Source organism: Ruditapes philippinarum, unplaced genomic scaffold (assembly GCF_026571515.1).
Source record: "Ruditapes philippinarum isolate M1 unplaced genomic scaffold, ASM2657151v2 ctg450_1_1_1_1, whole genome shotgun sequence".
Classification (NCBI taxonomy): domain Eukaryota; kingdom Metazoa; phylum Mollusca; class Bivalvia; order Venerida; family Veneridae; genus Ruditapes; species Ruditapes philippinarum.
The window spans coordinates 141,267-165,900 of NW_026860185.1; the positions used below are offsets into that span (position 1 = coordinate 141,267).

Here is a 24,634-nt window from a genome sequence, read left to right on the forward strand (position 1 = left end):
CATTTTGACAAAGTTATGTTCCTTTTTTAAGTCTTTAAATTAACTACAATCAATACTAGACAATATGTCGTGTCCGCTCTATAAATTCTATACTGATGGAAGGATTTTCTTCAAACTTGACTCGAATGTTCACCCAAACTGGGCAATGTGCAGAACCGATCTTACCCTTGTGACAGCTTAAGGTCAAGGCCACACTTGAAGGTCAGAAATTGAAACAGAAAATGTTCTGAAATCTTAACATGTACTTGAATATTTCTAAAACTAGAACAGATAATCATTTGAAACTTCAAATATATATGAAGTGTCGCAAGTAAGATATGCAGGTCAAGTTTCATAACTAAAAAAGTGTAGGGGATAACTTTGTATTGTATTTTGACAAAGTTAAGTTTTAAATTTATTTACTACAATATTTCTTAAACCAGAACAGATATTTACTTGAAACTTAAAATTTATATGAATGGTTACAAGCAAGCTCAGATGATGAACATTCTACAATTTCATTAAATTACGACACAAGTTATGCCCCTTTTAGGCTTAAAAAATGTTCTGATATAACCATTAATAGTTAAATGTTTCTGAAACTAAAACATATATTCACTTGAAACTATATAATATATGAAGGGTCACAAGTAAGCTCAGTATGCAAAGTTTTTCAACTCTGACATAATTAACATAATTATGCTATTTTCTTAACTTCACTGCTTTTGTTTGTTTTAGTACATTGGGAAAATGAAAGGTTATTTGTAACTGTTTCGAACATGATTTGACAATATATATTTATACTATTACCAGTACAATTTGTCTTTTTTCACCAGGGATAATTTCTTTTTATGTATATGTATTTGTGCCACTAAAGTTATTCCCTTAACCACCTTTCCAAGTCATCTTCTGTCAAGGACATTGGTGGGGGTATGACTTGCATCCAGCAATAGTTCTAGTTTGATTTGCCAAGGAAGACTATTTTTTAATGCTTAACAATATTGTTAAACATTTCATATAAAATAGGAGATTAAAGCTATTGTTTCGCAATAAAGGCGACAGTACATTATGCTTTATGGTAATTTTCTTCGTGGTGAATTTTGTTGTTAGTAGTATACAAATGCATTGGCAATCAGTTTGTATGAACAAATAGATACAATGCAGTTGTAATGTTCTCTTCGCCGTTACCATTTATGCAATATACAACAATATCATTGTTTGAATTTGGCGATGAACATTTACATAACGTCTATGCCAATAAAATGTTTGTTTTGAATTTTTTTTTATCAGAGACGAGCCATTTATTCTTGTTTGTCTTTTCTGTGTTGATGGATTTTTGTTTCTTGTAGGGAGGGATATTTAGGTTATCAAGAAACTAATATAAGTCAGCTTGTATAAGAAAACGACCATAATTCAACAACAAACAACATAGACTGTCGACAATACAATCGTTTTCTTTATAGAATGTTAATGCAATTTTAAAGAATATGAAGTGGAGTCGTGTGGATGGTTAAGAAAGACAAAATTCAAATGTATGTTGGACATGTATATTTCATTAGTTATTTTTATGTGACATTTATATCTACTTAATGAATAGTTTATATTTTTGTGATATTTTTAGTTTTCAATTTTACTTCTTCTCCACCAGTTCTACCTTCCATTTACCGGAATCATTTTTGAACACTTCTGCAGTTATTTCTTTTTTATTTTTATCTTCAGGCATTGTGATAATTCTTCTTGGTCCAGATTCGTACTGCGAGGCACAACTCTCGTGAACATATCTGATAAAACATTAAATAACATGATTTCAAGTTCATTTTGCTATATCTTTGGTAAATATGCATTGCATTGATAACAAAGCTTTGGTTTTTGTAGCAGACCAAGGGTCAATTACGTTACCTTTTTTCGGGTTACAACAAAAAAAATTTTTTTTCTTTTTCTTTTATTATTATTATTATTATTATTATTATTATTATTATTATTATTATTATTATTATTGTTGTTGTATTGATCATAAAAGTTCACTGAACGTACATATGCTAATAAGACTTTAGTTAATTGAATAGATAAAATTATACTTACGTTGTTGTAACTCGGACTTTCTTGCCAAAACAATGAGCACCTTGCTCACAATCCTTGTTGTTCTTATCACAACCTGCACACGTACATCCTGTAATATATATAATTATAATTCGGTATGTTAAATCAGAACTAAATAATTGTCAACATCTGTCACGTTTGTACATAGTACTGAAGTCCGATCCATTGAGGCAACGGTCAACGGAATAATAATAATAATAATAATAATAATAATAATAATAATGATGATGATGATGATGATGATGATGATGATGATGATGATAATAATGAAAGAAACTAAATGAACGTGTATCGCATTCACAACAATTAGAACGACAACTTATGATTCAACAGTCTGAGTGGAATTTAAGTGACATGTTTATTACAAAGTACACTTTTTGTTTAAATATTAAAAAGTTAGTAAAGTACAAAATACCTGGTACATCGTAATCTTTAACTTTTGTTTTCAACACACATGAAAACGGTTGTGTTGTCGTCTGAAGATCACTGAAAGAAGTCGTAGACTCCGTTGATGATTCTTTACAAAATCCAAACTGACAAGTTAACTGTGAAGACAAACATTGTGTTAACTGTTTAAAACCTAGTACCTATGACCTACATATAAAACCAGTATAGAACCCGGTCAACCTGCACATCTGTGAATTCTGACCACATGCAATAGTCTTGTCCGATTCATATACAAACGTATGTACATGTATATCAATTTACCCGGTAATATTGGAATTTTACGTAATCATTACAGCTCGTTACGCGGAGACACACACCAAAATAATTCAAAACATCATCGTATTTCTACAAAAGAAACTACTTCCTAGGGATCACCCTTCTTCTATATTTTGAAATTATTCGACATAGAAGAAAAGAAACAAGAGCTGTCCGTAAGACAGCGCGCTCGACTTTTTTATTGCTTACCAATAAAAAAAGTTTTTGCAGTAAAAGGCAATACAAGAATCTCTGTATTTTTAAAGTGAACAATGGCCATGAGCATTAAGATATTTAGTGAAGAATTATTTTACTGAATTGTGTGATACCCTTGAACACTGCAGCAAAGTTTGAAATGTTTAAGTCAAAACATTGACAGTTAAGGGCCATAATTCAAATAAAATCTTTGACAGAATTACCTTCTCCTGGACATGTTTGGGAATCATGATTGTAAACAAGTATTCCAACTTTCAAATTAATATCTCAAACAGTTCAGTCAAAAAGTGGACTGGTACTAAAAACTTAACCAAGATTCTAAGTCGATAAAAGGCCTTAATTTTTAAAACAAATCCTTGACAGAGTTACCTTCTCTTGCGTACAGATGGGGGTAATGATGTGAAATAGCATTAAAAGTTTCAAAGCAATATCTCAAAGGGTTAAGGCAATAAGTGGATTTTACCCATATTCAATGTATTTTCTAAGTCAAAAAGGGGCATAATTCTGTCAAAAACCTTGACAGAGTTATGTCCTCTTGTCTGTTGATGAAGGTCGTGATGGTAAACAAGTATGGTCAGTTTCAAAGCAATACCTCCAATGGTTTTGAAATAAAGTGAGGTGGTACAAAAAACTTAACCAAGCTCAATACACTTTCTAAGTCAAAAAAGGGCCATAATTCTGTCAAAAACCTTGACAGAGTTATGTACTCTTGTCTGTAGATGGAGGTTATGATGGTGAACAAGTATGGTAAGTTTCAAAGTCATACTTGTAATACTTCTGAAATAAAGTGGGGTGGTACGAAAAACTTAACCAAGGTGTGACGCCGACGCCGACGCCGACGCCGACGCCGGGGCGAGTAGGATAGCTCCCCTTTTCATAGAAAAGTCGAGCTAAAAAGTTGACGCTCATATTATCTAAAGTGTATTAATAAAATTAATGAAATAATAAATCAGATGAATAATTAATACAATTATATACGAGGGGAAGTCAGAAAATATCCGGACTTTTGACTCGTTCTCGAAAACCATTCAACATTTTAAAAAAAAATCTTTCTACTCTTTCTCCACCTACGTCTACGCACCTTTGCCATCTTCGTGGGAGCTTTTGTATTCCCGCTGTGAACCATGACTTTGGGTAGTGTGTACAGCAGATATCAAAGCCGCCCTGGTCTTATATTTCTTTCCAGCATGCAATTTTTTCAGTTCTGGAAACAAATAAACGTCACAGGGGGGCGAGGTCTGGGCTATAAGGAGGGTGAGACAACAATTGCCATTTGTAAGAGTTGATAACCTCCACTGTAGCTGCGTCGGTATGGGAGGGGGCGTTATCGTGAAGAAGGAGGACATTTTTATGTGCTAACCTGGGACGCATTTGCTTCAGCTTTTCTCTGAGATTTTTCAGAATTACCTCTGAGATTTTTCAGAATTACAATTTGTACTTCAGAATAGTACTTGGCGGCGACAGTTTGACCTTTTGGCATGAAATGAGTAAGTATCATTCCTCGTGAATCCCAAAAGGCAACAAGCATGACTTTGCCAGATAAAGGAGACAGCTTAAATTTTTAGGAGGTGGGGAACCAGCTCGTTTCCACAACTGAGCTTTTGTCTCAGGTTCGGAATAATGACTCCAGTGATAATGCGGTTCAAAAACTTATCTCCTTCACGATTAAAACGACTTAAATGTTCTTTTGCATTGGTTACTCTGGTTACCGTTTGATCTGCGGACAGCTGTCTAGGCACCCACCTGGCACTTACCTTGATCATGCCTAGGTGTTCGTGTAAAATATTGTGTGCTGATGCCTTACCGATGCTAAACTTGTTTGCTACCTCCTCCAAAGTTACTCGACGATTTTGTTGACAAAAGCTTTAACATTTGCTACCATTGTTGGGGTCACCGCCTCAGCTGGCCGCCAGTCCTAGGCCTGTAACAAGTACTTGTTCTTCCTTCACGAAACTGAGAAACCCAGTTGTAGAAGGTTGAACGTGATGCTCATTTATCAGAAAATCTTTTTAAGCCTCTGAAATATGTGGCAGGGCTTTTCACCTTCTGCAACCAGAAACTTTATTAAAGAGCATTGTTCCTCTAACAAAGAGTCCATGATAGACGAAACACCTATCATATATCACAGGGCAAAATACTGTGTATACACAACTATCATTGAAAATAAACTGACCACGTTATTGGCGAATGAATGTAGTTTTCACCAATATATAATGTGTGTATATAGCTGCACGTAGAAAGAGAGGAGCATGAAAAGTCCGGATATTTTCTGACCGTCCCTCGTATAACGCTGTCTGTCTTACCCCCTTTGTATTCCCACATGATGTCCTATGTGACACAGTAAATGGTTCACACACACCATTGACTAGGCAGCCCTGTGTTGCACTGTAGCAATCAACCATATTTTGATTGCTATTATCCTAGAAATATAACACTTCAATGCGCATGTGTAATAATTAAAGACACATGCGCACTGTAAATAAAATCATTATAATAAATTCATCATATTTAACAGTGTGTTCAAACTTGGTTTCTGTTTTGACAACAAATTTGAAACTTCTTCAAAATTTATCGGTCCAATGAGCATTAGAGGAATACTTGTATATACATATATTGGTACAACCGGTACCGTCGGCCTAGTGGTTAAGGCGTCAGCCTTCGGATTGTGAGGTCGAAGGTCCGAGACCCACGTGGAGCGTTAATTGAGGAATTAATGTTTCTCGTCGAACTCATTCTGAAATGGCCGCTTCGTGAGCAGCAAGGTAGTTAAAATGAATGTTTACCATTTTCTATCCGCCTGGCGCCTGGCATAGTGGTAGCAGTTGGGGTAAAAGGTATACAAGCAAAAGGTGTCTTATAAGTCAGAAATGGCTGGCCCTTTCAGTAGGGGAGACACTATAATAAACAAACCCTTTACCCTTTTTCCTTTTATATTCTTAAATATTTACAGTTTTATATTAGTTTTAAATAAGAATTAAAAACCTGTAGAAAGAACGGTTTAATAAAACATTATATTCAAAATATTACATACGCAAAATGTAGCCCCACTTTGGTAACGTATTTCGCATTGTTGATCAGCAGATATTTCTTCACTCATAAAAGGGGCATTGTTAAACTTTTCCCAGTCGTAATACTTATCCTCTGTTTGAAGACAACTTAGGTCTAATCCGCCATTACTTTAAAAATAAAAATGCTAAAATCGTAACAGAAAAGTACCTTAAATATTCATAAATAATGTATCTATGATTTACGAACAGTAAATGTATGCTAGATTATTAGCATAGTTTCCGTGTGTTTATTATTAATGAATTGTTTCAGTAAAAGTTTACATACATGTAGAACAAATTAGATTTTGAAATCCAGCACAACCTTTACTTAAATATCTTACCTATATAAAGATGTTTCATTTAAAACCTTATATTTATTTTAAACAATATGGTCAAGGGAACTTTATTTTTGCTAAAACTAAATATTTTTGTCTTATTAATAAAAAAATTTGATAGATGCTAAATATTTATGCGGATCGCTTCCATTCTTTCGACCACAGATTAAATTGCAGCAAATATTTAGTTTTGGTCGCACACTTGTGTATAATTTGGCTTGAAAAGATTAATCAGTTATGAAACTATTGTGTCAGTACCAAACCATTGAAATAGCAAATCTAATTTTTTTTTTTTTTTTCATATTTGGCTAAAACACCTTCAACATTATTTAAATTTCAAACGAATCAACTTTTAATCGGTAAATAAAACAAATTGACATATTTGGCCATGAAGTAAATAACTAACGTAACGTAACAATCCAAGAATTCGACTTTTTTCATTATACGTACATCGCAGCTTGGAACTTTTCTACGCTACATGTTGAGAATAACCATCTGTTCCCTTGTATTGATGGGTCTGTCACAACACTATAATCACTGGACATGATGTATTGATCATTAATTTCACAACTGTTTGATGAACCATCGAAATTTACCCCGAATCTTAACCAAAAAACAAAAGATGTCTGTTATGCAACCAAAGTTTTATTTCCCATCGTATATTTCTCAATATCATTTAACTTTATTTTTACAATAAAAGATTTCACTGTCTATATTCGCGAGAATGTGAAAGTCTTAGCTGCCATATACTTATTCGTTTGTTTCAGTTTGAATTACTTTAAGATTTCTTGCCATGTTGCTCGTCTTGGCAATATATTGCTCAGCTTCGGTGTTGCTATTGCACAGCTCCTGCGATAGTTTCACATTCCTGCGTTATGGATATACACAGTGGGTATACCATTTTTCTGCACAAGAATATCTGTAAACTGTTTTTCAGAATAAAAAAGAGTAGCACGATGGTCTCAGCCGTATATTCTTTTCTGGCTTTAACATTACGCCTATAGTTTAAGATGTATGTAAAAAAAGAAACGTCAGTTTTATATCTAGGGAGAATAATTACTATGGCTGTTGTATCTTACTGAAATACGTAAATGTACAGTATATCTATTAGTTCGATAAATGTGTTTGTGGTTTCGCCTGAGGTTTCTCGTCGGGATCTGCTAATGAATTGATTTTTAACATGATTATTTGTCTGCGGTTAGCGAGGTTATATATTTGCTATTACTGTGTCATATAAACTTTACTGACACTTTTGACAGGTTAATTTGGCTTTCGTTTGTAACTTTGATATTAATGTAACATTATAACTTAGATTTCATTTGTGACATAATCTTTTTTTTCCGTCTGATAATATGTCCTGGATGTCGTTTATGACATGAAAAGTTCGACTGCTGTAATATGATAACATCTATCTATCTATCTCTGGATACTGCCAACCCCTCTTACGAGTGTTAAAGGCAGGAATTTAGTGCACGTCGGATTGTTAGTAAAAGGTAAAAAGAAAAGCTAAAAAAGAAAAGTCCAAACATTGACATGCTTGGAAGGCGAGACTGAAAATGTATTCTAGTCATGGTTAAAATGTTAATAGTGAAACAAGATGATAAGAGATAAAATAGTTTAAAAACACTGGGAGTAAGACTAGTACTGCAAACCCACCACTGCCTGTTTGAACTGACTCAGGTTAGGCAGGGTGGCAATGTTACTAGGAAGTTTATTCCATAGTATAATGCTATGAGGGAAGAAAGAGTACTTATGGTAGTCAGAGGATACCTGTAATTGGCGTAGAGATAAGGGATGCATATGTCTGGTTAATCTATGTGGGGTTTGAACATAAGTTGGGAGATTAATTGCAACTAGGTTGTGGTATATCTTAAAACATTATCAGTCTACAGTCCAATCTGCGATGTTCAAGGGGTCGCCAGCCCAGTTCTTCCTGCATGGCTGTGACACTAGAGTGAGGGGAGTAATCCCTTTTAACCCATCTTATTGCGCGTCTCTGGATCATCTCAACTTTGTCAATATTGGTTTTAGTGTAAGGAGACCAAATAGTTGAGGCATATTCAACCTGTGGGCGGACCAGGGACTTGTATGCTAGTTCTTTCACTTTCTCATTTTTTAGTAATGACATTTCTTTTAATAAAGCCAAGGGATCTGTTTGCATTGGAAGTTATTCGAGATATATGTGTATTGAATTTAAGGTCAGCAGATAGATCTAGTCCGAGATATTTAGCATTTGTAACAGACTCTAGGACTTGGCCATGGAGCATATATTTGTGTTTAATTATGGTTTTATTTTTGGTGATAATGACAATATTTTCTGGACATAATAATAAGTTAATCATTACCTTTGTTATCAAATGTATCATTATATATCATGCATCGTCATGATAACATATAAGACATATTTACTTTTTCAAAATTTAGTAATGTGTAAGTAAAATTGGTTACGTCCGAGCTATCGCTTGAGACATGGCAACTTGAAAGTGGTCAATACGAACAATAGATGCCGCCACATTTGCTGTCTCCCCACACATGCTGCCAGCTGTCATTACTATATTGTATAAAATAGTTAATTAGAGCTAGTTTGTCAATTCTATAAGGATCATAAGCCTATGGGGCAATACATACAAAGCTTATAAATCCACACATAAAAATGATCATGAAAAGATAGTACGTACAATTGAGTATAACATAATTTATACTAAGTTTATGTACTTCGGAAGGCTGAAACTCAAATTTAACCAAAGAAAAATATATAAAAGAAAAACACTTCAAAATAAACATATGAATGACTTGAAAACGTGCATTTGTACCCCAAATTACAGGCGATCTTTATTGCAATCAGTACAAAAATGTCAACTTACTACATGTAGCTATAACCTTAGTGCACGAATTCTCTGACAATTATTGTTAATAAACAACAGAACAGAATGTGTAGTTATAAAACTGTATGGGGAGAATTGCTATTGACGATATTTAGTCCTACTCACACATTCATAAAATTTAACGACATAGATTATTAAAAATATGCTTGAAGTAAATAAAAGTATTAAATACATGTTGGCATGTTGTGGAAGCGTAAGTTTGGCAAAAGTTTGATATGTGTAAATCATAAAGATTTTACCTTGGTCTCCGTCTGCCATTTGTAACCTAAAAACAGTTCATTATTTAATTTGATTAATTTATTTATGGTAAAATGATTATAAAATTGTACTGCTTAAGTTACATTAAATAAATATGTAAAAAATATTTTGCAGTCGGCCTAAAAACCAAGCATTATACAGTTTCATTAACCTTTTTAACAGAATTGTTGTAAATTTCATCAAACATTGTTCATAAATTAGGATTATAAACGGAAAACCCCACGGTAACACTAAAGTTCGTATACGAATTTTAACATGCAAATGAAGACTATAATCAGTTCGTGTATGTGCTACGTCACGGTGTTATAGTTGCTATACAGAACACAGCAAATATGAGATTTTCACGTGCAAACACACTTTAACCGTTTTAGTTTCACGGTACACTTGTAATCATCTGATAAAAATATTAAATTTCTATGAAAACATCCGTTACAATGCGGAAATATACCGTTATATTAGGACTGCTACTTATCGCCATGTTTGTTGATTTAATATTGATGTACGGGCGGAGTTTCTTATGCAAATAGAAATTGTACTTCCGATTTCGCCACAATGAGGTCGCATATATGTATGCTTATAAAACGCAATTTGGTTGTCTTGACACCATAATAAAGATCTGGAGTCGATATGAATCCCAATGTATTAATGAAATGTCTCTATTTCTGTTTGAATGAAATTTATTTAATGTAGCTTTAAATAAGCCTGGCTTATTTGTGTGTGCATATTTGTCTGCGTATTTGTTCCGAAGCGTTAAGACGTCATTTATGAGCATGGAGTTACTTGAGATAAACAACCTCAAACTAAAATTATTAATTTCTTAAATAACTCTCATTTTGGGAGTTGTCATATTTTTTTTTTTTTTTTTGATACTAACATTTTCTAGAACATCAATTCTGTAGACTATATCTTTTTTATGATGACAGCATCTCGTTTTGTTATCATGTAGTTTTGTAGTTTTCAAAATAAAAGTATCAAAATTCTGACGTAAGGCTCATTTCAAATCAGATTTTGAAGACAAATAAGAGAAGAAACGTTAGGATTGCCTCTAAAGCACATAAATACTATAATTACCTTAGTCAAAGCTGCTTAACTCTTCTCTAACAAAAAAATAGTTAAGTTTTGAGATTTTATCCAGTATATTTTTAAATTGAACTGTTCTACTCACTTTGTTAAAGCCATCACGTGATCAGCGTAAGGAAAAGCGAATTTTGTATACAGTTTGTTGTAATATGCCTGGAAATCGGTAACAGCTGATGATTGTAATTCATCTCCAGACATATTATCCTCTACCCATTTCTGTTGCTTCGAATTCTGTGAATGTATTACAAATGTTATTTATAGTAAACGATTTTTTGTGCGTGTTGTTTGACTGACCCGTATGTTTTCTTCTTCCCCTTTTAAAGACAAGTAATGGCGTATTATGTTGGAACACAATTTTAATTAATAAAATGACTTAGAGAGCGTCTTTTGCACCATTATTTAAGGTGATCATTGCACTGGAATTTATACTGTCAGGACTACAGGAAGAAGTTGAATAAATAACATATCAAGAACTATGTGACACTCAAATTCATAACAATCTTCTGACATGTAGCTATCATGGCATTATACACATCCTCGTGCCTTTTCTCATAATGGCGTTAGCAACCAAGTATTCACCTCTAAACAACCTAGATCGTGATAAATAATGTGCCCAGTTAGCTCAAGAGTTGACCATTGGACTGTGAATCGGGGATTACGGTGCAGGTCAATTTCATTGTGATTGATTATGATATCCATTCTATGGTCATTTGCACTGTACCTCTGATCTGGTATGTACAAAAATTATCAATTTCTTGCGAAAATGAAGGCAGCTTTTACTAGTAAACTGCTTGACAGCCTGCACAGGAACGATGCGTGCGGTGGCTGAAATGTGCTGTAAATTCAATGTGGCTTAATGCCTACCACTATAAATAATTTCAAAATATAATGCACTTACAGTAATGATTTGGTATTGTTGAAAGTACACTCTCAACGGCATGCTCGTTCCATATTCACCTAAATTTTCAAAGATAGCATCCACCTGGAGAAAAAACATTTTATATTATAAGCTTCAAATATATCGATTTGATAAACACTTGACAAGTATATGTGATTTTATGTAAAATATGACAATGAACTGTACTGTTTACGCCAATAAACTATTCTGTCTGTCTGTCGTATGAAAAGAATATTCGATTTGTTTATGTTAATGACTGTACTTAACTTACTGTAGTAGATGTAGTAGTGATAATAATAATAATAATAATAATATCTTTATTCAAACAAGGTATTAACATACGAAGACATACCATCGTAGAAAACAAATAACATATCTTAATTTTAAAATTAATGCGGCCTTCTAAACAATATATAGGAACACACACACAATACATCATAAAACAATAACAAGTATTCCATAAGATTCGGTCATATAACATTTTTGACAAATGCTAGTGCTTTATAAGTTCTAGCAGTAAATTTTAATACATAAATGTTTTAGCTTTTGTATACACATTTTACCTAATATATTTCAAACTATTTCTAATTCCCACCATACATGTTTTATGTACAAGTATCTAAAACTCCACTGAGGTTTAAAAGACTATAAACATAACATTTGAATTTCTTACATAAATGAGCTGGGGCACTTTAAACAGACATATATGCAAAGATAGTTAATAAATATGCTTTGAAATAAATTGAAAATCGTATTTTTATGCTTGTCTTAGCCTGATTTGAGTGAAAAGCGTTTAAACGCATTTCTTTTTGGGTGATTTTTTTCACAATTGGAAAAATTATTCTGGAAAAAACAACGTGCGCGAATGATCTGAAATTTTGCACAAAGATTAGTGGTCTTAACCTACATCAAATGGTACATTTATCTGGAAAAAATATTTTCAGTCCCACCATGTCAAGAAACCTCAGTAGAGTCCCTTTAATGTGTATATTTCATGAAATATATACAAAAACAAACAACTTTCAAAATATACCGATTTTCTTTTAATACAACTAAACAAAACGAAAATCAATATTATGAAAGATACTACGTGTCTGAAATGATAGCTTTCTATTGAATATATAATTTACATAAAAGGAGGAACAGACATGAAACTAGAAATGTCACTGTTAAATTGCATTGATCTAGTACCTGTGTTTGTCTCTCGTAGACTTTACTAGAAACGATCATCTTTCACCTTATGATATCCCGTGCAAGTATAATTTAGTCAAAAACCAATTTTGTTTCAAGATCCTGATAAAATTATTCTATTATACTAATATTTTTTTCTTTCGAAAACATAAGTCTAAGTATTATTCTGTATAAAAATGTAATTTGAAATTAATACATACTTCTTTGACAACGCATGGTAGCCACTTTTTGATGTAGGGATACACTTTCGATGAGGCCATCATCTCGTTTTCAAAACTAGAAAAACAAAATAAATGAAAGAAGTCCCGAAAGAAGGAGAATATAAATGTATTTATATGCACATGCCTGTAACAATATGCAACTGATCTCAAAAGAAAATCTTCTAGAATTATAAATATAGGAAAGTATTTCAAAGACGGACATTGGCTAATTTTTGTTTCGTTATTTCTTAAATACATGTACAGTTTGTTTTTACTTATATAGGCGATTAAACATTTATAAACAAACAAACAAACAAATGAAAAGACATGATTTCAGTATGTTTTAGAACACTTACTGTTGATGAACAGATAAGTCCGTAAACAAAAATAACTCTATGACGTCATTTGGAGTCGATACATCTCGGCGAACTCTGTGCTTTACTTAGAAGATAGAAAGTGCAAAAAATGAGAATAATAGAAAATAGAAACAAACAATTATCAATGTATTCCTTTGATATAATAATAATAATAATAATAATAATAATAAAGACTTTATTTAACGAGAGAACTCATTTGAATAAACATATCAATCTTCCATGAGGCCCTCATATGAACGGGTATGGTTAATTCATGATACTGCAGCATAGTTCAAACAGCTATGCTTGCTTTTATACTGTAATGCTGCAACTCTGTGCAGAACTTATATAGCTGTTGTATAACTATCAAATGTATATCTTTTTTCGTTTGATAAAAATCATAATTTCATTGCTAACCGAAGTAAAAATTACTCAATGAGTGAAGAAGACGTCCCATAAATTAAGGGATAGGGTTGTTCTAGAAAAATCTTAGAGTCGGTTATGCTATTTTTTTAGTTTGTCTGTTTAAGACATGGCAGAGTTCATTATTTCTAATGCCCCCAGCACCGGTTTATCTAGTCAATCTAGTCACAAACATACCATATATTTCTTCTGGTCTGACGCTGTGATTCGTGTGACTTCCATCTACCGACTGAATCACCATGTTTCTATTGTCTTGTTTAAATCTTCCGTACTGTAGATATATTGCCGGAGTGAGATTAAATTCTTATTACACATACATTTACATGAAAAAGTATTTAATTAAAAATTAATGTCATTGAACTTATACAATAGATAGCAAAGAACTGTTAAAGGAAACACATAATATATACATTTGTAGATTTGCTTCGCAAACAATGTCAAAATAATGACAGATCTGGATTAATGCTTTCAGCCAACAACTCATCTTAACTAAAACAATGAATTTCTAGATATGGGACGTTCAGTAAATAATTCTGTCTCATCTAAAGTCAGAGCTAATATCATTATTCGATTGTTCAGTTACGATAAAACAAACGCTATGAATACTTTTGATTATGTACGTTGTATCATTTTGTCGATAAACATAAATCATAACTTACAAACTTTGGTTGTGCATTTTCAGTTTCACGATGAACAATCAAAACATTAGAATCGCCGGAATCATAAGCTGCAAACTCCTGTGGTGAGAAAATCTTGTTTATTTTTTATTGATAAATACGGTGTCCCGTTAGTACCATGGCGACACACACATTACTCAAAACAACGAAAACAGGAAATAAGGAACAAAATAACAAAACCACGATAGTGTAAAGTTGAAGGGACGATGATGAAAAGTTTTAAAAGGAAACAGAATGATTATGATTTCCTTTTAGATCTTACATGCAGCAACTTTAATTATCTATACAGCTGTATATACTAAAGTACTAAAATTTAAAATGCGGACAATAATTATATTTCTTAGCTTACTTTACTTTTCCTTTGTGTGAACACGTCAGACGGAAGGAAACTTGAGGCATCAAACACTGATTGTGTTAGAAGACCAGTTGTTTCGTCATCCTTGTCTAGTCTCAAATAAATGTCCTTGTTATCGTAACTTAGCAACAACTCTATCACTTTCGGAAACTGTCCGTAACCGTCATACTCAACATTCTCTATTGTCACTTTGACTGTTTTAAATACATATATATATATATGAATGATGAACAAAAAAAACAAGATGACAAATTTATAGGATTCAACAATGATAAGCATTAATTAATTTATTCTTATAGTTTGATATATTTCTAAGATTGATCATTTGCTTACAATTTTTGAATACTAGTATCTATATTTAGCACTACTTTACATGAAAATCTGGAAACAAAGTGATCCCTCGGAAGCATTAATCACAACAAAATTACTTGAAAATTGCAGACTCGGTTTTATCAAGTCTGTACATGAGGGACAATGAATAAGTGTAACAACCCTCACGCCCCCTAGCACCGGCTTGAGTGGTACTCAATTCTCAACAGTTAATAGTGCTGGCATCAATGATCCCGAAGGACCAGAAAAATATAACAACACACGGGGCAACTTTTTACAGCTGCCACACAGCACTTGAAGACGAATTATTTTGTTACAATTTAGTAATCTGCATGTCATGCAAATGGTTTGTTAACGGACCATCAGGAATCACCCCTTTAAAGGTAAAGTAATTATAATATAAAGCAGAAGAACAATATCTGAGTTACCTCTAAATTTCTTATACAAATAAAACAGTAGATAACAAAATAATGCTTTAACTTACAATCTGCCGACACAAAGATCCAATTTGAAACTAAAACAAACAGTACGCATGATCTAAGACACTCAACCATATTGAAAACTAATTAATCAATTAATCAACGATCAATCTATTAATGAATTAAGTAAGATTTAAGCAATCTCAACATGCCTGTGTACGTTTTAGAAAGTGACAACTGGAATACTTGATTTATTTCGTATTCTATATTCAATACATGTAGGAAATTATATTATTAACTTAATTATTTATTTAGCCGTCGGTGATTTTTCGATGTTTATAATTCGATAATATATGAGATACCGAGATATCTTTTGTTATCGGTAATATGTTGAGGTTAATTTCATGTTAAAATGTTCATTTAAAGATATCACGACCGTATATACGGTCATACGTTACATTTTGTTAAATAATTAAAACCAAACAGGTCACAGCAGGCAAACGAATAAAAGAAATTAACGACCATCTTAATGTTTTTGTTTTAGATTTAAATCTAATGTACTTTTATGTTTCGTAATTTAACAAAATGTATGACATAATTTGTCAACTTTCGAATAATTGAAATAATTAACAAATTCAGACCACAACTTTACATAGACAAACAACTGGGGTATTAAACTGGCACTTAATACAATTTAAACACGCAATCTTCAAATACAAAATGTACATTTAGATTTTTTTAGATTTTAGTACCAACTACATGTGGGCATTATACACATGAGTACACAGCATACATGCACATACACGCACACGCACACGCACACGCACATACATACATACATACATACATACATACATACATACATACATACATACATACATACATACATACATACATACATACATACATACATACATACATACATACATACATAAACATAATATCAAGGTCATAAAACACAATTGTATTACATATATTTAACATTTACTGTATATTTGTGACATAAGTTTGATTTAATATGAACAGAATAATCATATATCAGCAAGGTTTAAATCTTAAGTAACATTACATTTACCTTCCTAGCTAATATAATTTACGAATATTCAACATTTGTTCCTAATTCAAACATTTTAAAGATAAATATTGATAATTTTCTTATAATATTTCATTTTAAGACGTTAATTTAATAAATTTGGTATATTTGTTTGTATTTTTTTTTTCAAAATATTTATTTGCAAGCTGTTTTCTCAAAACATTGTTCTGTGGACATTCTAATAATATATGAAATTCATCTTCAAGTTTTAAGCAAATATTACATTTTCTTTCATCACATGTATAAGGAATTGCTTCAAGTTAATGCCATCTACCATGTATGTTATGATCACGACAACGCCACATCTCCCTCAGATTTAAAGACGTCCAATAAAATGGTAATAGGCTTTTTGCGATGCCATCAGATAACACAATTAACTAATCTGTCATAATTAAAAGAATCATTTCAGGAGTATTTAGTTAAGCTATTGACCTGTATCTTATGCCACTATAGAGTTGGAATTGTCGTCTGATAATTGCCGTATCATTGCACTGATATTGACTCGAACCAACACTCCCCGCGTTGAAAGTCAGATACTATATAAAAAAAGGATTTTCACTCCCTCTTATGAAAAACGTGAAAACTACATTTAAATATTAGAATGAGCAAATGTTCTTTTTAAATAATTATATAGAATATTAATATACATCAGTGCAATAAAGTAAGCAATTACTTTTTCAAGGGTTGAACTGATTTGACATAGTACTATAATTATCGGCAATACAACACTAATTTTAACCACATGTGGGTAAGATAGATTCATTTTATTATTATTAGTATTATTTAATTTGATTTCAATCATTCACTTTTTTAGTGGGGGAGAGGGGTGAGGATTTTTTTATTTTTAATACTTCATACGCTCTTTAGAGAAGATAATGGATGTTTGATATTATGATATCATATTCACTTTCACTGTAGGTTAACAGATTGTACTTCATATTGTATATATCAAAGTGCATCTTTACACAGTTCGCATTTTTTAATTGTTGTGATATCTTTTCAATATCTTAAAGGAACTCCGCCGACGTCCAAAAGCTTGAAAACATAAATTTGAATTTATTACATAGATCACACATGGCACGTTATACAGAAAACATACAAAAGATAATTAAGAATTATACTCAGAAATAAATTGTAAATCGTATTTTGTGTTATTCTTGGCCTGATATTAATTGCCAGTCTTTCAGTTTTAGGTCATTTTTTCACAATTACAATAATTATTCTGCAAAAACGAAGTGAGCAATGAATTGAAATTTTGCACATAAGTTATTGATCTAGACCTTTATCAAATGGGACATAAGTTTCGAAAAATTAGCTCATGTTCTCGTCGTATCAAAAAAAAACCTGTTTGAAGTCCCTTTAATATTTTTTGATAATTATTCTTTACGTGCGGAAAGGTAAAATTCGTTCAAAAAGATCATATAATAAATTCTAACCATAATAATGAATATTTATTCAAATTCATTTTCTACAAACTGTAGTTTTTTTAAGCAGTCAAGTAAGTGAAGTGAGTAAGCCTTATTCATTTCTGCTTTTCTCTCCTAACGGTTGTTTATGTAATACTAGTATTAAAGAGAGATTACGTTTTTTTTACTTATTATTCATTTATCATTTCGTAATAGTTCGTTCTTTTTTCTAGCTCCCTTTCGTTTCATTAACCGTGTCTATTCAAGTTGAATCTAAATCGTATTATGTTACTTCTAAATAAGAGTAACTTAGCTTTATTTTCAAGCTATGTGAATTCATTTTGTATACATTCTTTTAACTTACATTTTTTGATATAATAATAATTATATTATATTATAATTAATAAATTTCTTAGTTTTAAATACCACTAATATACTGAACTTAATATTCCAAATTGTTTGTTGAATATGTACAGAAAATATATTAAGTATATTATCGGGAAAATAAGTCATAACGTTGTGTGAGATGATGTATTTCCCGCGTTTTTTTTTTCAAAGCGAGGCAAAATCAAGTACTGTCCTAACGGCCATCAATCACGTTGTCAAACGCCATCTTAACGCGACGTGAGTGTGTTTACTTTCGGTTAACATACACACCGGAAGCTTCATATGTACACGTAGCCTCTATTGAAACAGACCATCTTTCACATATTAAGAATTGGATAATTTCTTTTCAGATCTTCAGGTGAGTATCTTTATACCTTTTTACACTAACGTTAACGTGCTTTATAATATTAACGTTAACGTGTTTTTTTCCTTTTAACGCATTGAGCTTCCGGTTTAAATTTTACACATGCCCTGATTGAAAGCTGTTTTTGGACATAAATACTTCAATGGATACATTATTATATGTGAACGTATTTGTTTCATGAAAATGTAAACTGAACCAAAATGAATATAATCCAGTACTGCAATGGACATTTTTTTCATTTTTGAGTATAGGTTCGCATCATATACATGTACAATACTTTCGCAACATATACATGTAAAAATGAACCAGATATGAGTATTTTTACAAAAACCATAAACTTTTTCTAGGAAAAATGTCCGAAAGAAATACATGTATTTTATCAATTAATGAATATCTGCAATATGTTATATGCACGATATGATTGCTTTAAAAACGGGAAAAAGCGGTATCACGTAATATTGACAAACTATGTCCTGGGGCACTGACCTGTCAATCATGACAAGAAGTTGAAAGACTTTGTTGTCAACAAAATATACACCATAAAGTTAAAATATTATAGATGCAGTATAATTCTTTTATAACATATACTTTATTATAGCTTAACTATAGCGAGCACAATTTATTCAAAAATGTTTATAATATTTATCCGAAAATTAAAAAATATGGTAAGCAGACGTTCAATTCGATAAAATTAGATTCTATTTTTAAGCCTTTCACTTCTCATACAGTACAAATATACTACAGTTCATAATGTTTTTTTTTATTATTTTGATTTTGTTATAGAAGTTGCATAAATGTTATCTATTATACGTAACTGCAGTTTTATAATTAGGTAATTGTTAAGTTCTTTATAAAAACTATTGGCTACGTAGGCTTAACAGTGTTTTTATATTGGACCATATAAAATGTTCATTATATATTTCAGAATGTATACACCATGGTTGATATGTGGAGCAGTTGTATTACTGTTTATTGTGAGTAAAGTCAGTGCACATGGTGACCATCATCATCAACCGGTTCCGCCTGACCAACGACCAACTAGCTTTAATGATCCAAAAATAACACAAGACGAACAGTATGTACACTTATATCGCATTTTGATTTATTTCTATAAATTGATATCAAGAATTGTAGATGTAAAATATATATTTAAATATGTTTAAACCAATAATTGCATTTAATGATTTATTTTGGTATGTTATAGAAAATCTCAGTCAAGGTTGCGTCATACCACATTATGCTACACATGATTTATTCCGCACTTATGTTTATTTGTTAAAATAAGATATTCTAAATTTATGGAAAGTGAATTACCCGCGCATATAAGGATATGATTTGTTAATAATGAGCAAGACACGATATTTAAATGATAAAAAAAAATGCAAAGAAATAGAGAAAACACACATATATTTAGCAACATTTTGCAATTTAATTACTAATAACATATACTAGTATATTAAAACTTTATACAATTTAGAAATCAGGAACATTTCTTTTCCGTAGACTAACAGAACATCCTTAGAAAGCATTTTAACACCGGGAAACGTTAAGTAATGTTGACTTTTTCTGGCTTTAAATTTTGTATATTTTCTTGTCTATTTATGATTATCATAATTATTATGGGGAAGTAAAATCTTTAAACTATAAGAAAAGACTTGCTCGAATTAAATAAAAATGACAATGTGTCTTTTACTTCCCGCATAGACAGGCTTGCACCGTTTATATCCATGCAGCATACACGATTTATTGACAAAAATATGATATTTTTTCAGGCATTTACGAGAACATATGAAAGATGAAATAAATCTCAGCAATAAACCAAAAATGAGTCCGGAAGAAATGGAATTCCATTATTTCAGGTAAAGAAAACAACAACTAATAATCTAACATGTATGTACGATTAATAGTACATGCGCTAATGTTTCTTTTTTATAATCTACCTTCATAATAGTCCATTTTTATATTGATAAATATTATCCACGCGCATTTTGTAATTCATTCTTTTCTATGTTGATGTTAAAATTGTGCAACAAACATGGTGGAAAAAAGTGTCTGTGTCTTGTCTGAAGTACAATAATTTTATACGCACGTGTTTTAGATTGCACGATACGAACAACGACACTCACCTTGACGGTATAGAGATAATGCAGGCCATGGCGCACATGTTACCCGTGCCGGAACTCGAATTCTCGGAGAAGCTCGGAAAATCTAAGGAGCAACAAGAAGAAATGATGCAGGAAAAGTATAAGGGAATGCAGAAATATTACGAAGGTAAACAATTCATGTTGTAATCATTTTAACATGATAACTATTTCAAAAGATCAAGTTATTATCATTTTACCATTATGATAACTATTTTAAAAGTTCATATTATTATAAAGATAACTTTTCTGTCGATTGCTCTTTAACGAAAGCGGGTCTGAGAGGGCACTGTGATCGCAGATCAAGACTTTCTTTGTACAATTTCAGGCATTGCGAGTGCTTTAACTCAAATTACAATGTTTCTGATGGGTCTTTAAAAAGTCCTGACTAACTCCTCGTATAAATGTATATCAAACACAATCTATGTACATGATTTTTTTCATGCTTCACATATTTCATCATGGATAGATGGAAAATGTCGAAATGTGCCGAGGTTTCGCGTTTTGTGATGGATGTTGTGGTTGTTTTACCTTTAAAGCAATAAAATTCTTATGTTTATAGAATCTATATGGATTTGCAAAACGATACATATACATTTAGTATAGACAGTCACATTATCACTGACTTAAAATCATAACAATGATGTTTACGTTAAAATAGGGAAATTGCAATAACAATAACATGTACATTTTTAGATATGATAGACCGCGTTTTGCATGATGACGACACTGACAAAGATGGATACTTAACTTACTCAGAATTCGCACGTGCTCGTCGTCGCGAGGAATTCCATGCACGCAGAATGCACGAGCAACAAATGATGAGTCAACAAGCCCAGTTTGAACAATTTCAGAAGTTCCAAGAAATGCAGGTATGGAGTTATGGATAATGTTCTTGAATAAAACCCTTACTACAGTAAATTATAGTTAAGAAATAACATATCCCAAACTGTGATTTTATTGCTCAATAACATCACTGTTTGGAGTTCGGATGCGGGGAATTTTATCACGAGGGCGTAGCCCGAGTGATATAATGATGCGCATCCGAGCGACAAACAGTGATGTTATCAAGCAATAAAATCACCGATTTGGATATATTATTTCGATTCTAACACGACATCAACAAATAATTGCTGCCGTACATGATAGTTAGCTAAATGGCGCCTGATTTGTTTCCGTACTTATTGTCAGCGCGTCACATTTTTAGTGGTTACGTCACGTATATAATGATTACGTCACATGTCTAAATATAGAACGTCAAACAGTGATTTTATAGCATAATAACACACACTTTCGGTTCTTCTATGTTCAATAGGAAAAAATGCGGGTCGTGTTAGAATCATTGTTAGAATTGAATTTTTAGAAACTAAGAACAATGCATGATGGATAAATATCGTCATGTGGAAATCTAATTTGTCATGAAAATTCTCGTATTTTCTGCTATTGTTTCGTAGCATGGTAATTTAAAATAAAATAGAAAAAATATAGAAAAAAATATGAGTGTGTGACAGTAGCCTTAAAGAAGTATATGACAAAATTTTAAGCATTTTCTGCGTTTTGTTTTGACTTGAGTTACATTTTTTGTATTTCCACTTTCAGAAAAATATGCAAAATAATCCAAATTTCCAGGCTAATATTCCTCCACCACCATCCCAACAACAGCAACAAGGACAGCAGCTGCAGTATCAACAACAACAACACGGTCAACAACAGCAATACCAACAAAACCAGGGACAACAACAATATCAACAACCCAGATAGATAGTTCATTGTAGATGTAGTCATATAAATTAATTATTTAATTGGATATTTCTAGGTCATTATTTATCTAATTTTGAATGTACGCAATTTAACAAAGTGCATATTATAAAAGTGATACAGGAGTGAACGTCACAATAAAATAATTTTATCTATTATTAGTGATTAGATTAAAAAGAAAGTACGAACTAAAAGAAAGTGCAAACTACTATCTAAAAGATATTTTTTATATTTTTCCTTAATTCAGGTTATTGTCAAAAGTTTTGTTAAAATTGTAAGTATAAGCGAAGCTCATAAACTACAAGAGAAATGTTCAGAAGAGAAGCGAGAATTTGTGTTTTCGGTGACATTGGTAATGGTCAGTCGGATTAATGCAATAATACATGACTAATAGAGCTCGTTTTGTGAAATCTAGAAAAAGATATGATGGTGATTGTAATACATTAAAGATGTCTGAAATTAGTTATATCAGAAGTCATGGATTTTCTAAATCATTTTAATATCATATCCGACTAAGTTAATAAAGTTTACTTCCAACAAATATTATTCTCTAAAGATTTTGAAAACTGTTATTTGTATCGTACAAAGTTTGTTTGTGATATGAAATTAGTGAATGGCTACCGAGGCAATTATCTATAACGTAGGCAATATTTAGTCATTCAAGAGACATTTATCCATTAGGTATACATCCAATGTAGGTGTATGAATCTTTGAAAGTGGTTTACCTGATCATTAGAATTATGGCTAAGCTTAAGAAATCATGAATTAGTTAATATGATAACCATGTTTAGAAATACCGTGAAATTTAAATAATATGAGCCGCGTCACGACAAAACCAACATAATGGGTTTGCGACCAGCATTGATCCGGACCAGCCTGCGCATACGCGCAGTCTGATCAGGATCCATGCTGTTCGCTATCAGTTTCTCTACTTGTAATAGAGTTGGTGAGCGAACAGCTTGGATCCTGATCAGACTGCGCGGATGCGCAGACTGGTCTGGATCCATGCTGGTCGCAAACCCATTATGTTGGTTTTGTCGTGACGCGGCTCATATACTATTCAGTGCATCAAGTCTCACTATCGTGTGTAGTCATATTTCAATTCATGAATATTCAATTAAAGTAGTATAATTGAGAAGAATAACGATAAGATGAAATGCAGGAAGTTGAAAATATCTTATTTCGTCTTATTTATGATAATGTATTATGAAAACATCTAAACTTTATTTATGTCATATTTTTCAATAAAAAATTAAATAAAATCCAATTTTTGTTGTTGATTTTCCTTAAGATGGCTGTTCTGTAAAAAAGGTTTTTGAACATACCTTATGCAACATTAAAGAATTATTAATAGTATCTATCTAACTAAGGATCAGATTTTCTAATTAATGAGTTACATGAAGCTGGTTTTATTAAATCACATACATTATATAGATTATGAACGTTGTTTTGGGGATTAAAATGACATTCCGTTGATCTACATCCGATACTCCGAGATTGCTGAAAGTTTGCGACAACCCATGTGGGCATATATACGATAGAAACAAAGAAGGTGGAATATCTCTTCCATCCGGTGACCCTTTGCTAATCTTTTATCCGCAACAAAAGTTTCCGATATGTCACTGCAGTTCACAAAAAGGACAAAACATTTCTCCCAAATATCTACAGACCCATATCACTTTTTCAGGAACACTTCAGAAAAAGTATTTGAGCGACTCGTATTCAAGAACAACACCTTTAACTATCTTAAAGTAATAACTTTCTGTCTACTGGTCAGTCAAGTTTATCCATGGTGATTCTACAGTAAATCAACTGCCCTTCATCTATGATACCTTTTTGTAAATCACTAGACAATGGCCTAGAAGTTCGTGTGGTTTTCTTTGATATCAATCAAGCGTTCAACAAGGTTTGGCATAAAGCCTCCTTTCGAAACTAAAGCATGCAGGTATATCTGGATCTTTGTTATCTTGGTTCAATAGTTACCTTCCGGACAGAAAACAAAGGGTCATAATACCGGGTGCCTACTCATCACGG

General features: G+C 32.0%; 3 protein-coding genes across 3 annotated transcripts; 1 reads left to right on the top strand and 2 right to left on the bottom strand.

Moving 5' to 3' along the window:
• Nucleotides 1–1,512: 1,512 nt before the first annotated feature.
• LOC132759157 (uncharacterized) lies at nucleotides 1,513–13,935 on the bottom strand. The gene is made up of 13 exons (XM_060750880.1): nucleotides 13,848–13,935; nucleotides 13,248–13,332; nucleotides 12,892–12,967; nucleotides 11,501–11,584; nucleotides 10,688–10,833; nucleotides 9,504–9,529; nucleotides 8,828–8,930; nucleotides 6,830–6,982; nucleotides 6,029–6,173; nucleotides 5,301–5,417; nucleotides 2,495–2,624; nucleotides 2,062–2,149; nucleotides 1,513–1,760 (listed from the first exon to the last, which is right to left on the bottom strand). The coding sequence occupies exons 1-13, from the start codon at nucleotides 13,909–13,911 to the stop codon at nucleotides 1,610–1,612; spliced, it is 1,368 nt and encodes a 455-aa protein (XP_060606863.1). The 5' UTR covers nucleotides 13,912–13,935; the 3' UTR covers nucleotides 1,513–1,609.
• A 361-nt stretch (nucleotides 13,936–14,296) lies between these two features.
• On the bottom strand, nucleotides 14,297–15,676 carry LOC132759168 (uncharacterized). The gene is made up of 3 exons (XM_060750891.1): nucleotides 15,517–15,676; nucleotides 14,697–14,896; nucleotides 14,297–14,407 (listed from the first exon to the last, which is right to left on the bottom strand). Exons 1-3 carry the CDS (start codon nucleotides 15,584–15,586, stop codon nucleotides 14,297–14,299), a joined length of 381 nt encoding a protein of 126 aa, XP_060606874.1. The 5' UTR covers nucleotides 15,587–15,676.
• A 2,864-nt stretch (nucleotides 15,677–18,540) lies between these two features.
• Nucleotides 18,541–23,862, top strand: LOC132759158 (multiple coagulation factor deficiency protein 2 homolog). The gene is made up of 6 exons (XM_060750881.1): nucleotides 18,541–18,695; nucleotides 19,627–19,776; nucleotides 20,474–20,560; nucleotides 20,800–20,972; nucleotides 21,539–21,714; nucleotides 22,442–23,862. The coding sequence occupies exons 2-6, from the start codon at nucleotides 19,628–19,630 to the stop codon at nucleotides 22,601–22,603; spliced, it is 747 nt and encodes a 248-aa protein (XP_060606864.1). The 5' UTR covers nucleotides 18,541–18,695; nucleotide 19,627; the 3' UTR covers nucleotides 22,604–23,862.
• The last annotated feature ends 772 nt before the right edge of the window (nucleotides 23,863–24,634 follow it).

What these genes read in the sequence shown, in the direction of transcription:
- LOC132759157 (XM_060750880.1), bottom strand. Translation starts at nt 13,911, where the DNA reads ATGGTGATTCAGTCGGTAGATGGAAGTCACACGAATCACAGCGTCAGA. An exon ending in AAAGTGGGGCTACATTTTGC is followed by an intron (nt 5,418 to 6,028) that starts GTATGTAATATT and finishes TTATATTTCTAG; the next exon opens with GATAATAGCAATCAAAATAT. An exon ending in CATGTGGGAATACAAAGGGG is followed by an intron (nt 2,625 to 5,300) that starts GTAAGACAGACA and finishes TTGTCTTCACAG; the next exon opens with TTAACTTGTCAGTTTGGATT.
- LOC132759168 (XM_060750891.1), bottom strand. Translation starts at nt 15,586, where the DNA reads ATGGTTGAGTGTCTTAGATCATGCGTACTGTTTGTTTTAGTTTCAAAT. An exon ending in GATCTTTGTGTCGGCAGATT is followed by an intron (nt 14,897 to 15,516) that starts GTAAGTTAAAGC and finishes TATTTAAAACAG; the next exon opens with TCAAAGTGACAATAGAGAAT. An exon ending in TCACACAAAGGAAAAGTAAA is followed by an intron (nt 14,408 to 14,696) that starts GTAAGCTAAGAA and finishes TTCTCACCACAG; the next exon opens with GAGTTTGCAGCTTATGATTC.
- LOC132759158 (XM_060750881.1), top strand. Translation starts at nt 19,628, where the DNA reads ATGTATACACCATGGTTGATATGTGGAGCAGTTGTATTACTGTTTATT. An exon ending in ATGGAATTCCATTATTTCAG is followed by an intron (nt 20,561 to 20,799) that starts GTAAAGAAAACA and finishes CACGTGTTTTAG; the next exon opens with ATTGCACGATACGAACAACG. An exon ending in AATGCAGAAATATTACGAAG is followed by an intron (nt 20,973 to 21,538) that starts GTAAACAATTCA and finishes GTACATTTTTAG; the next exon opens with ATATGATAGACCGCGTTTTG.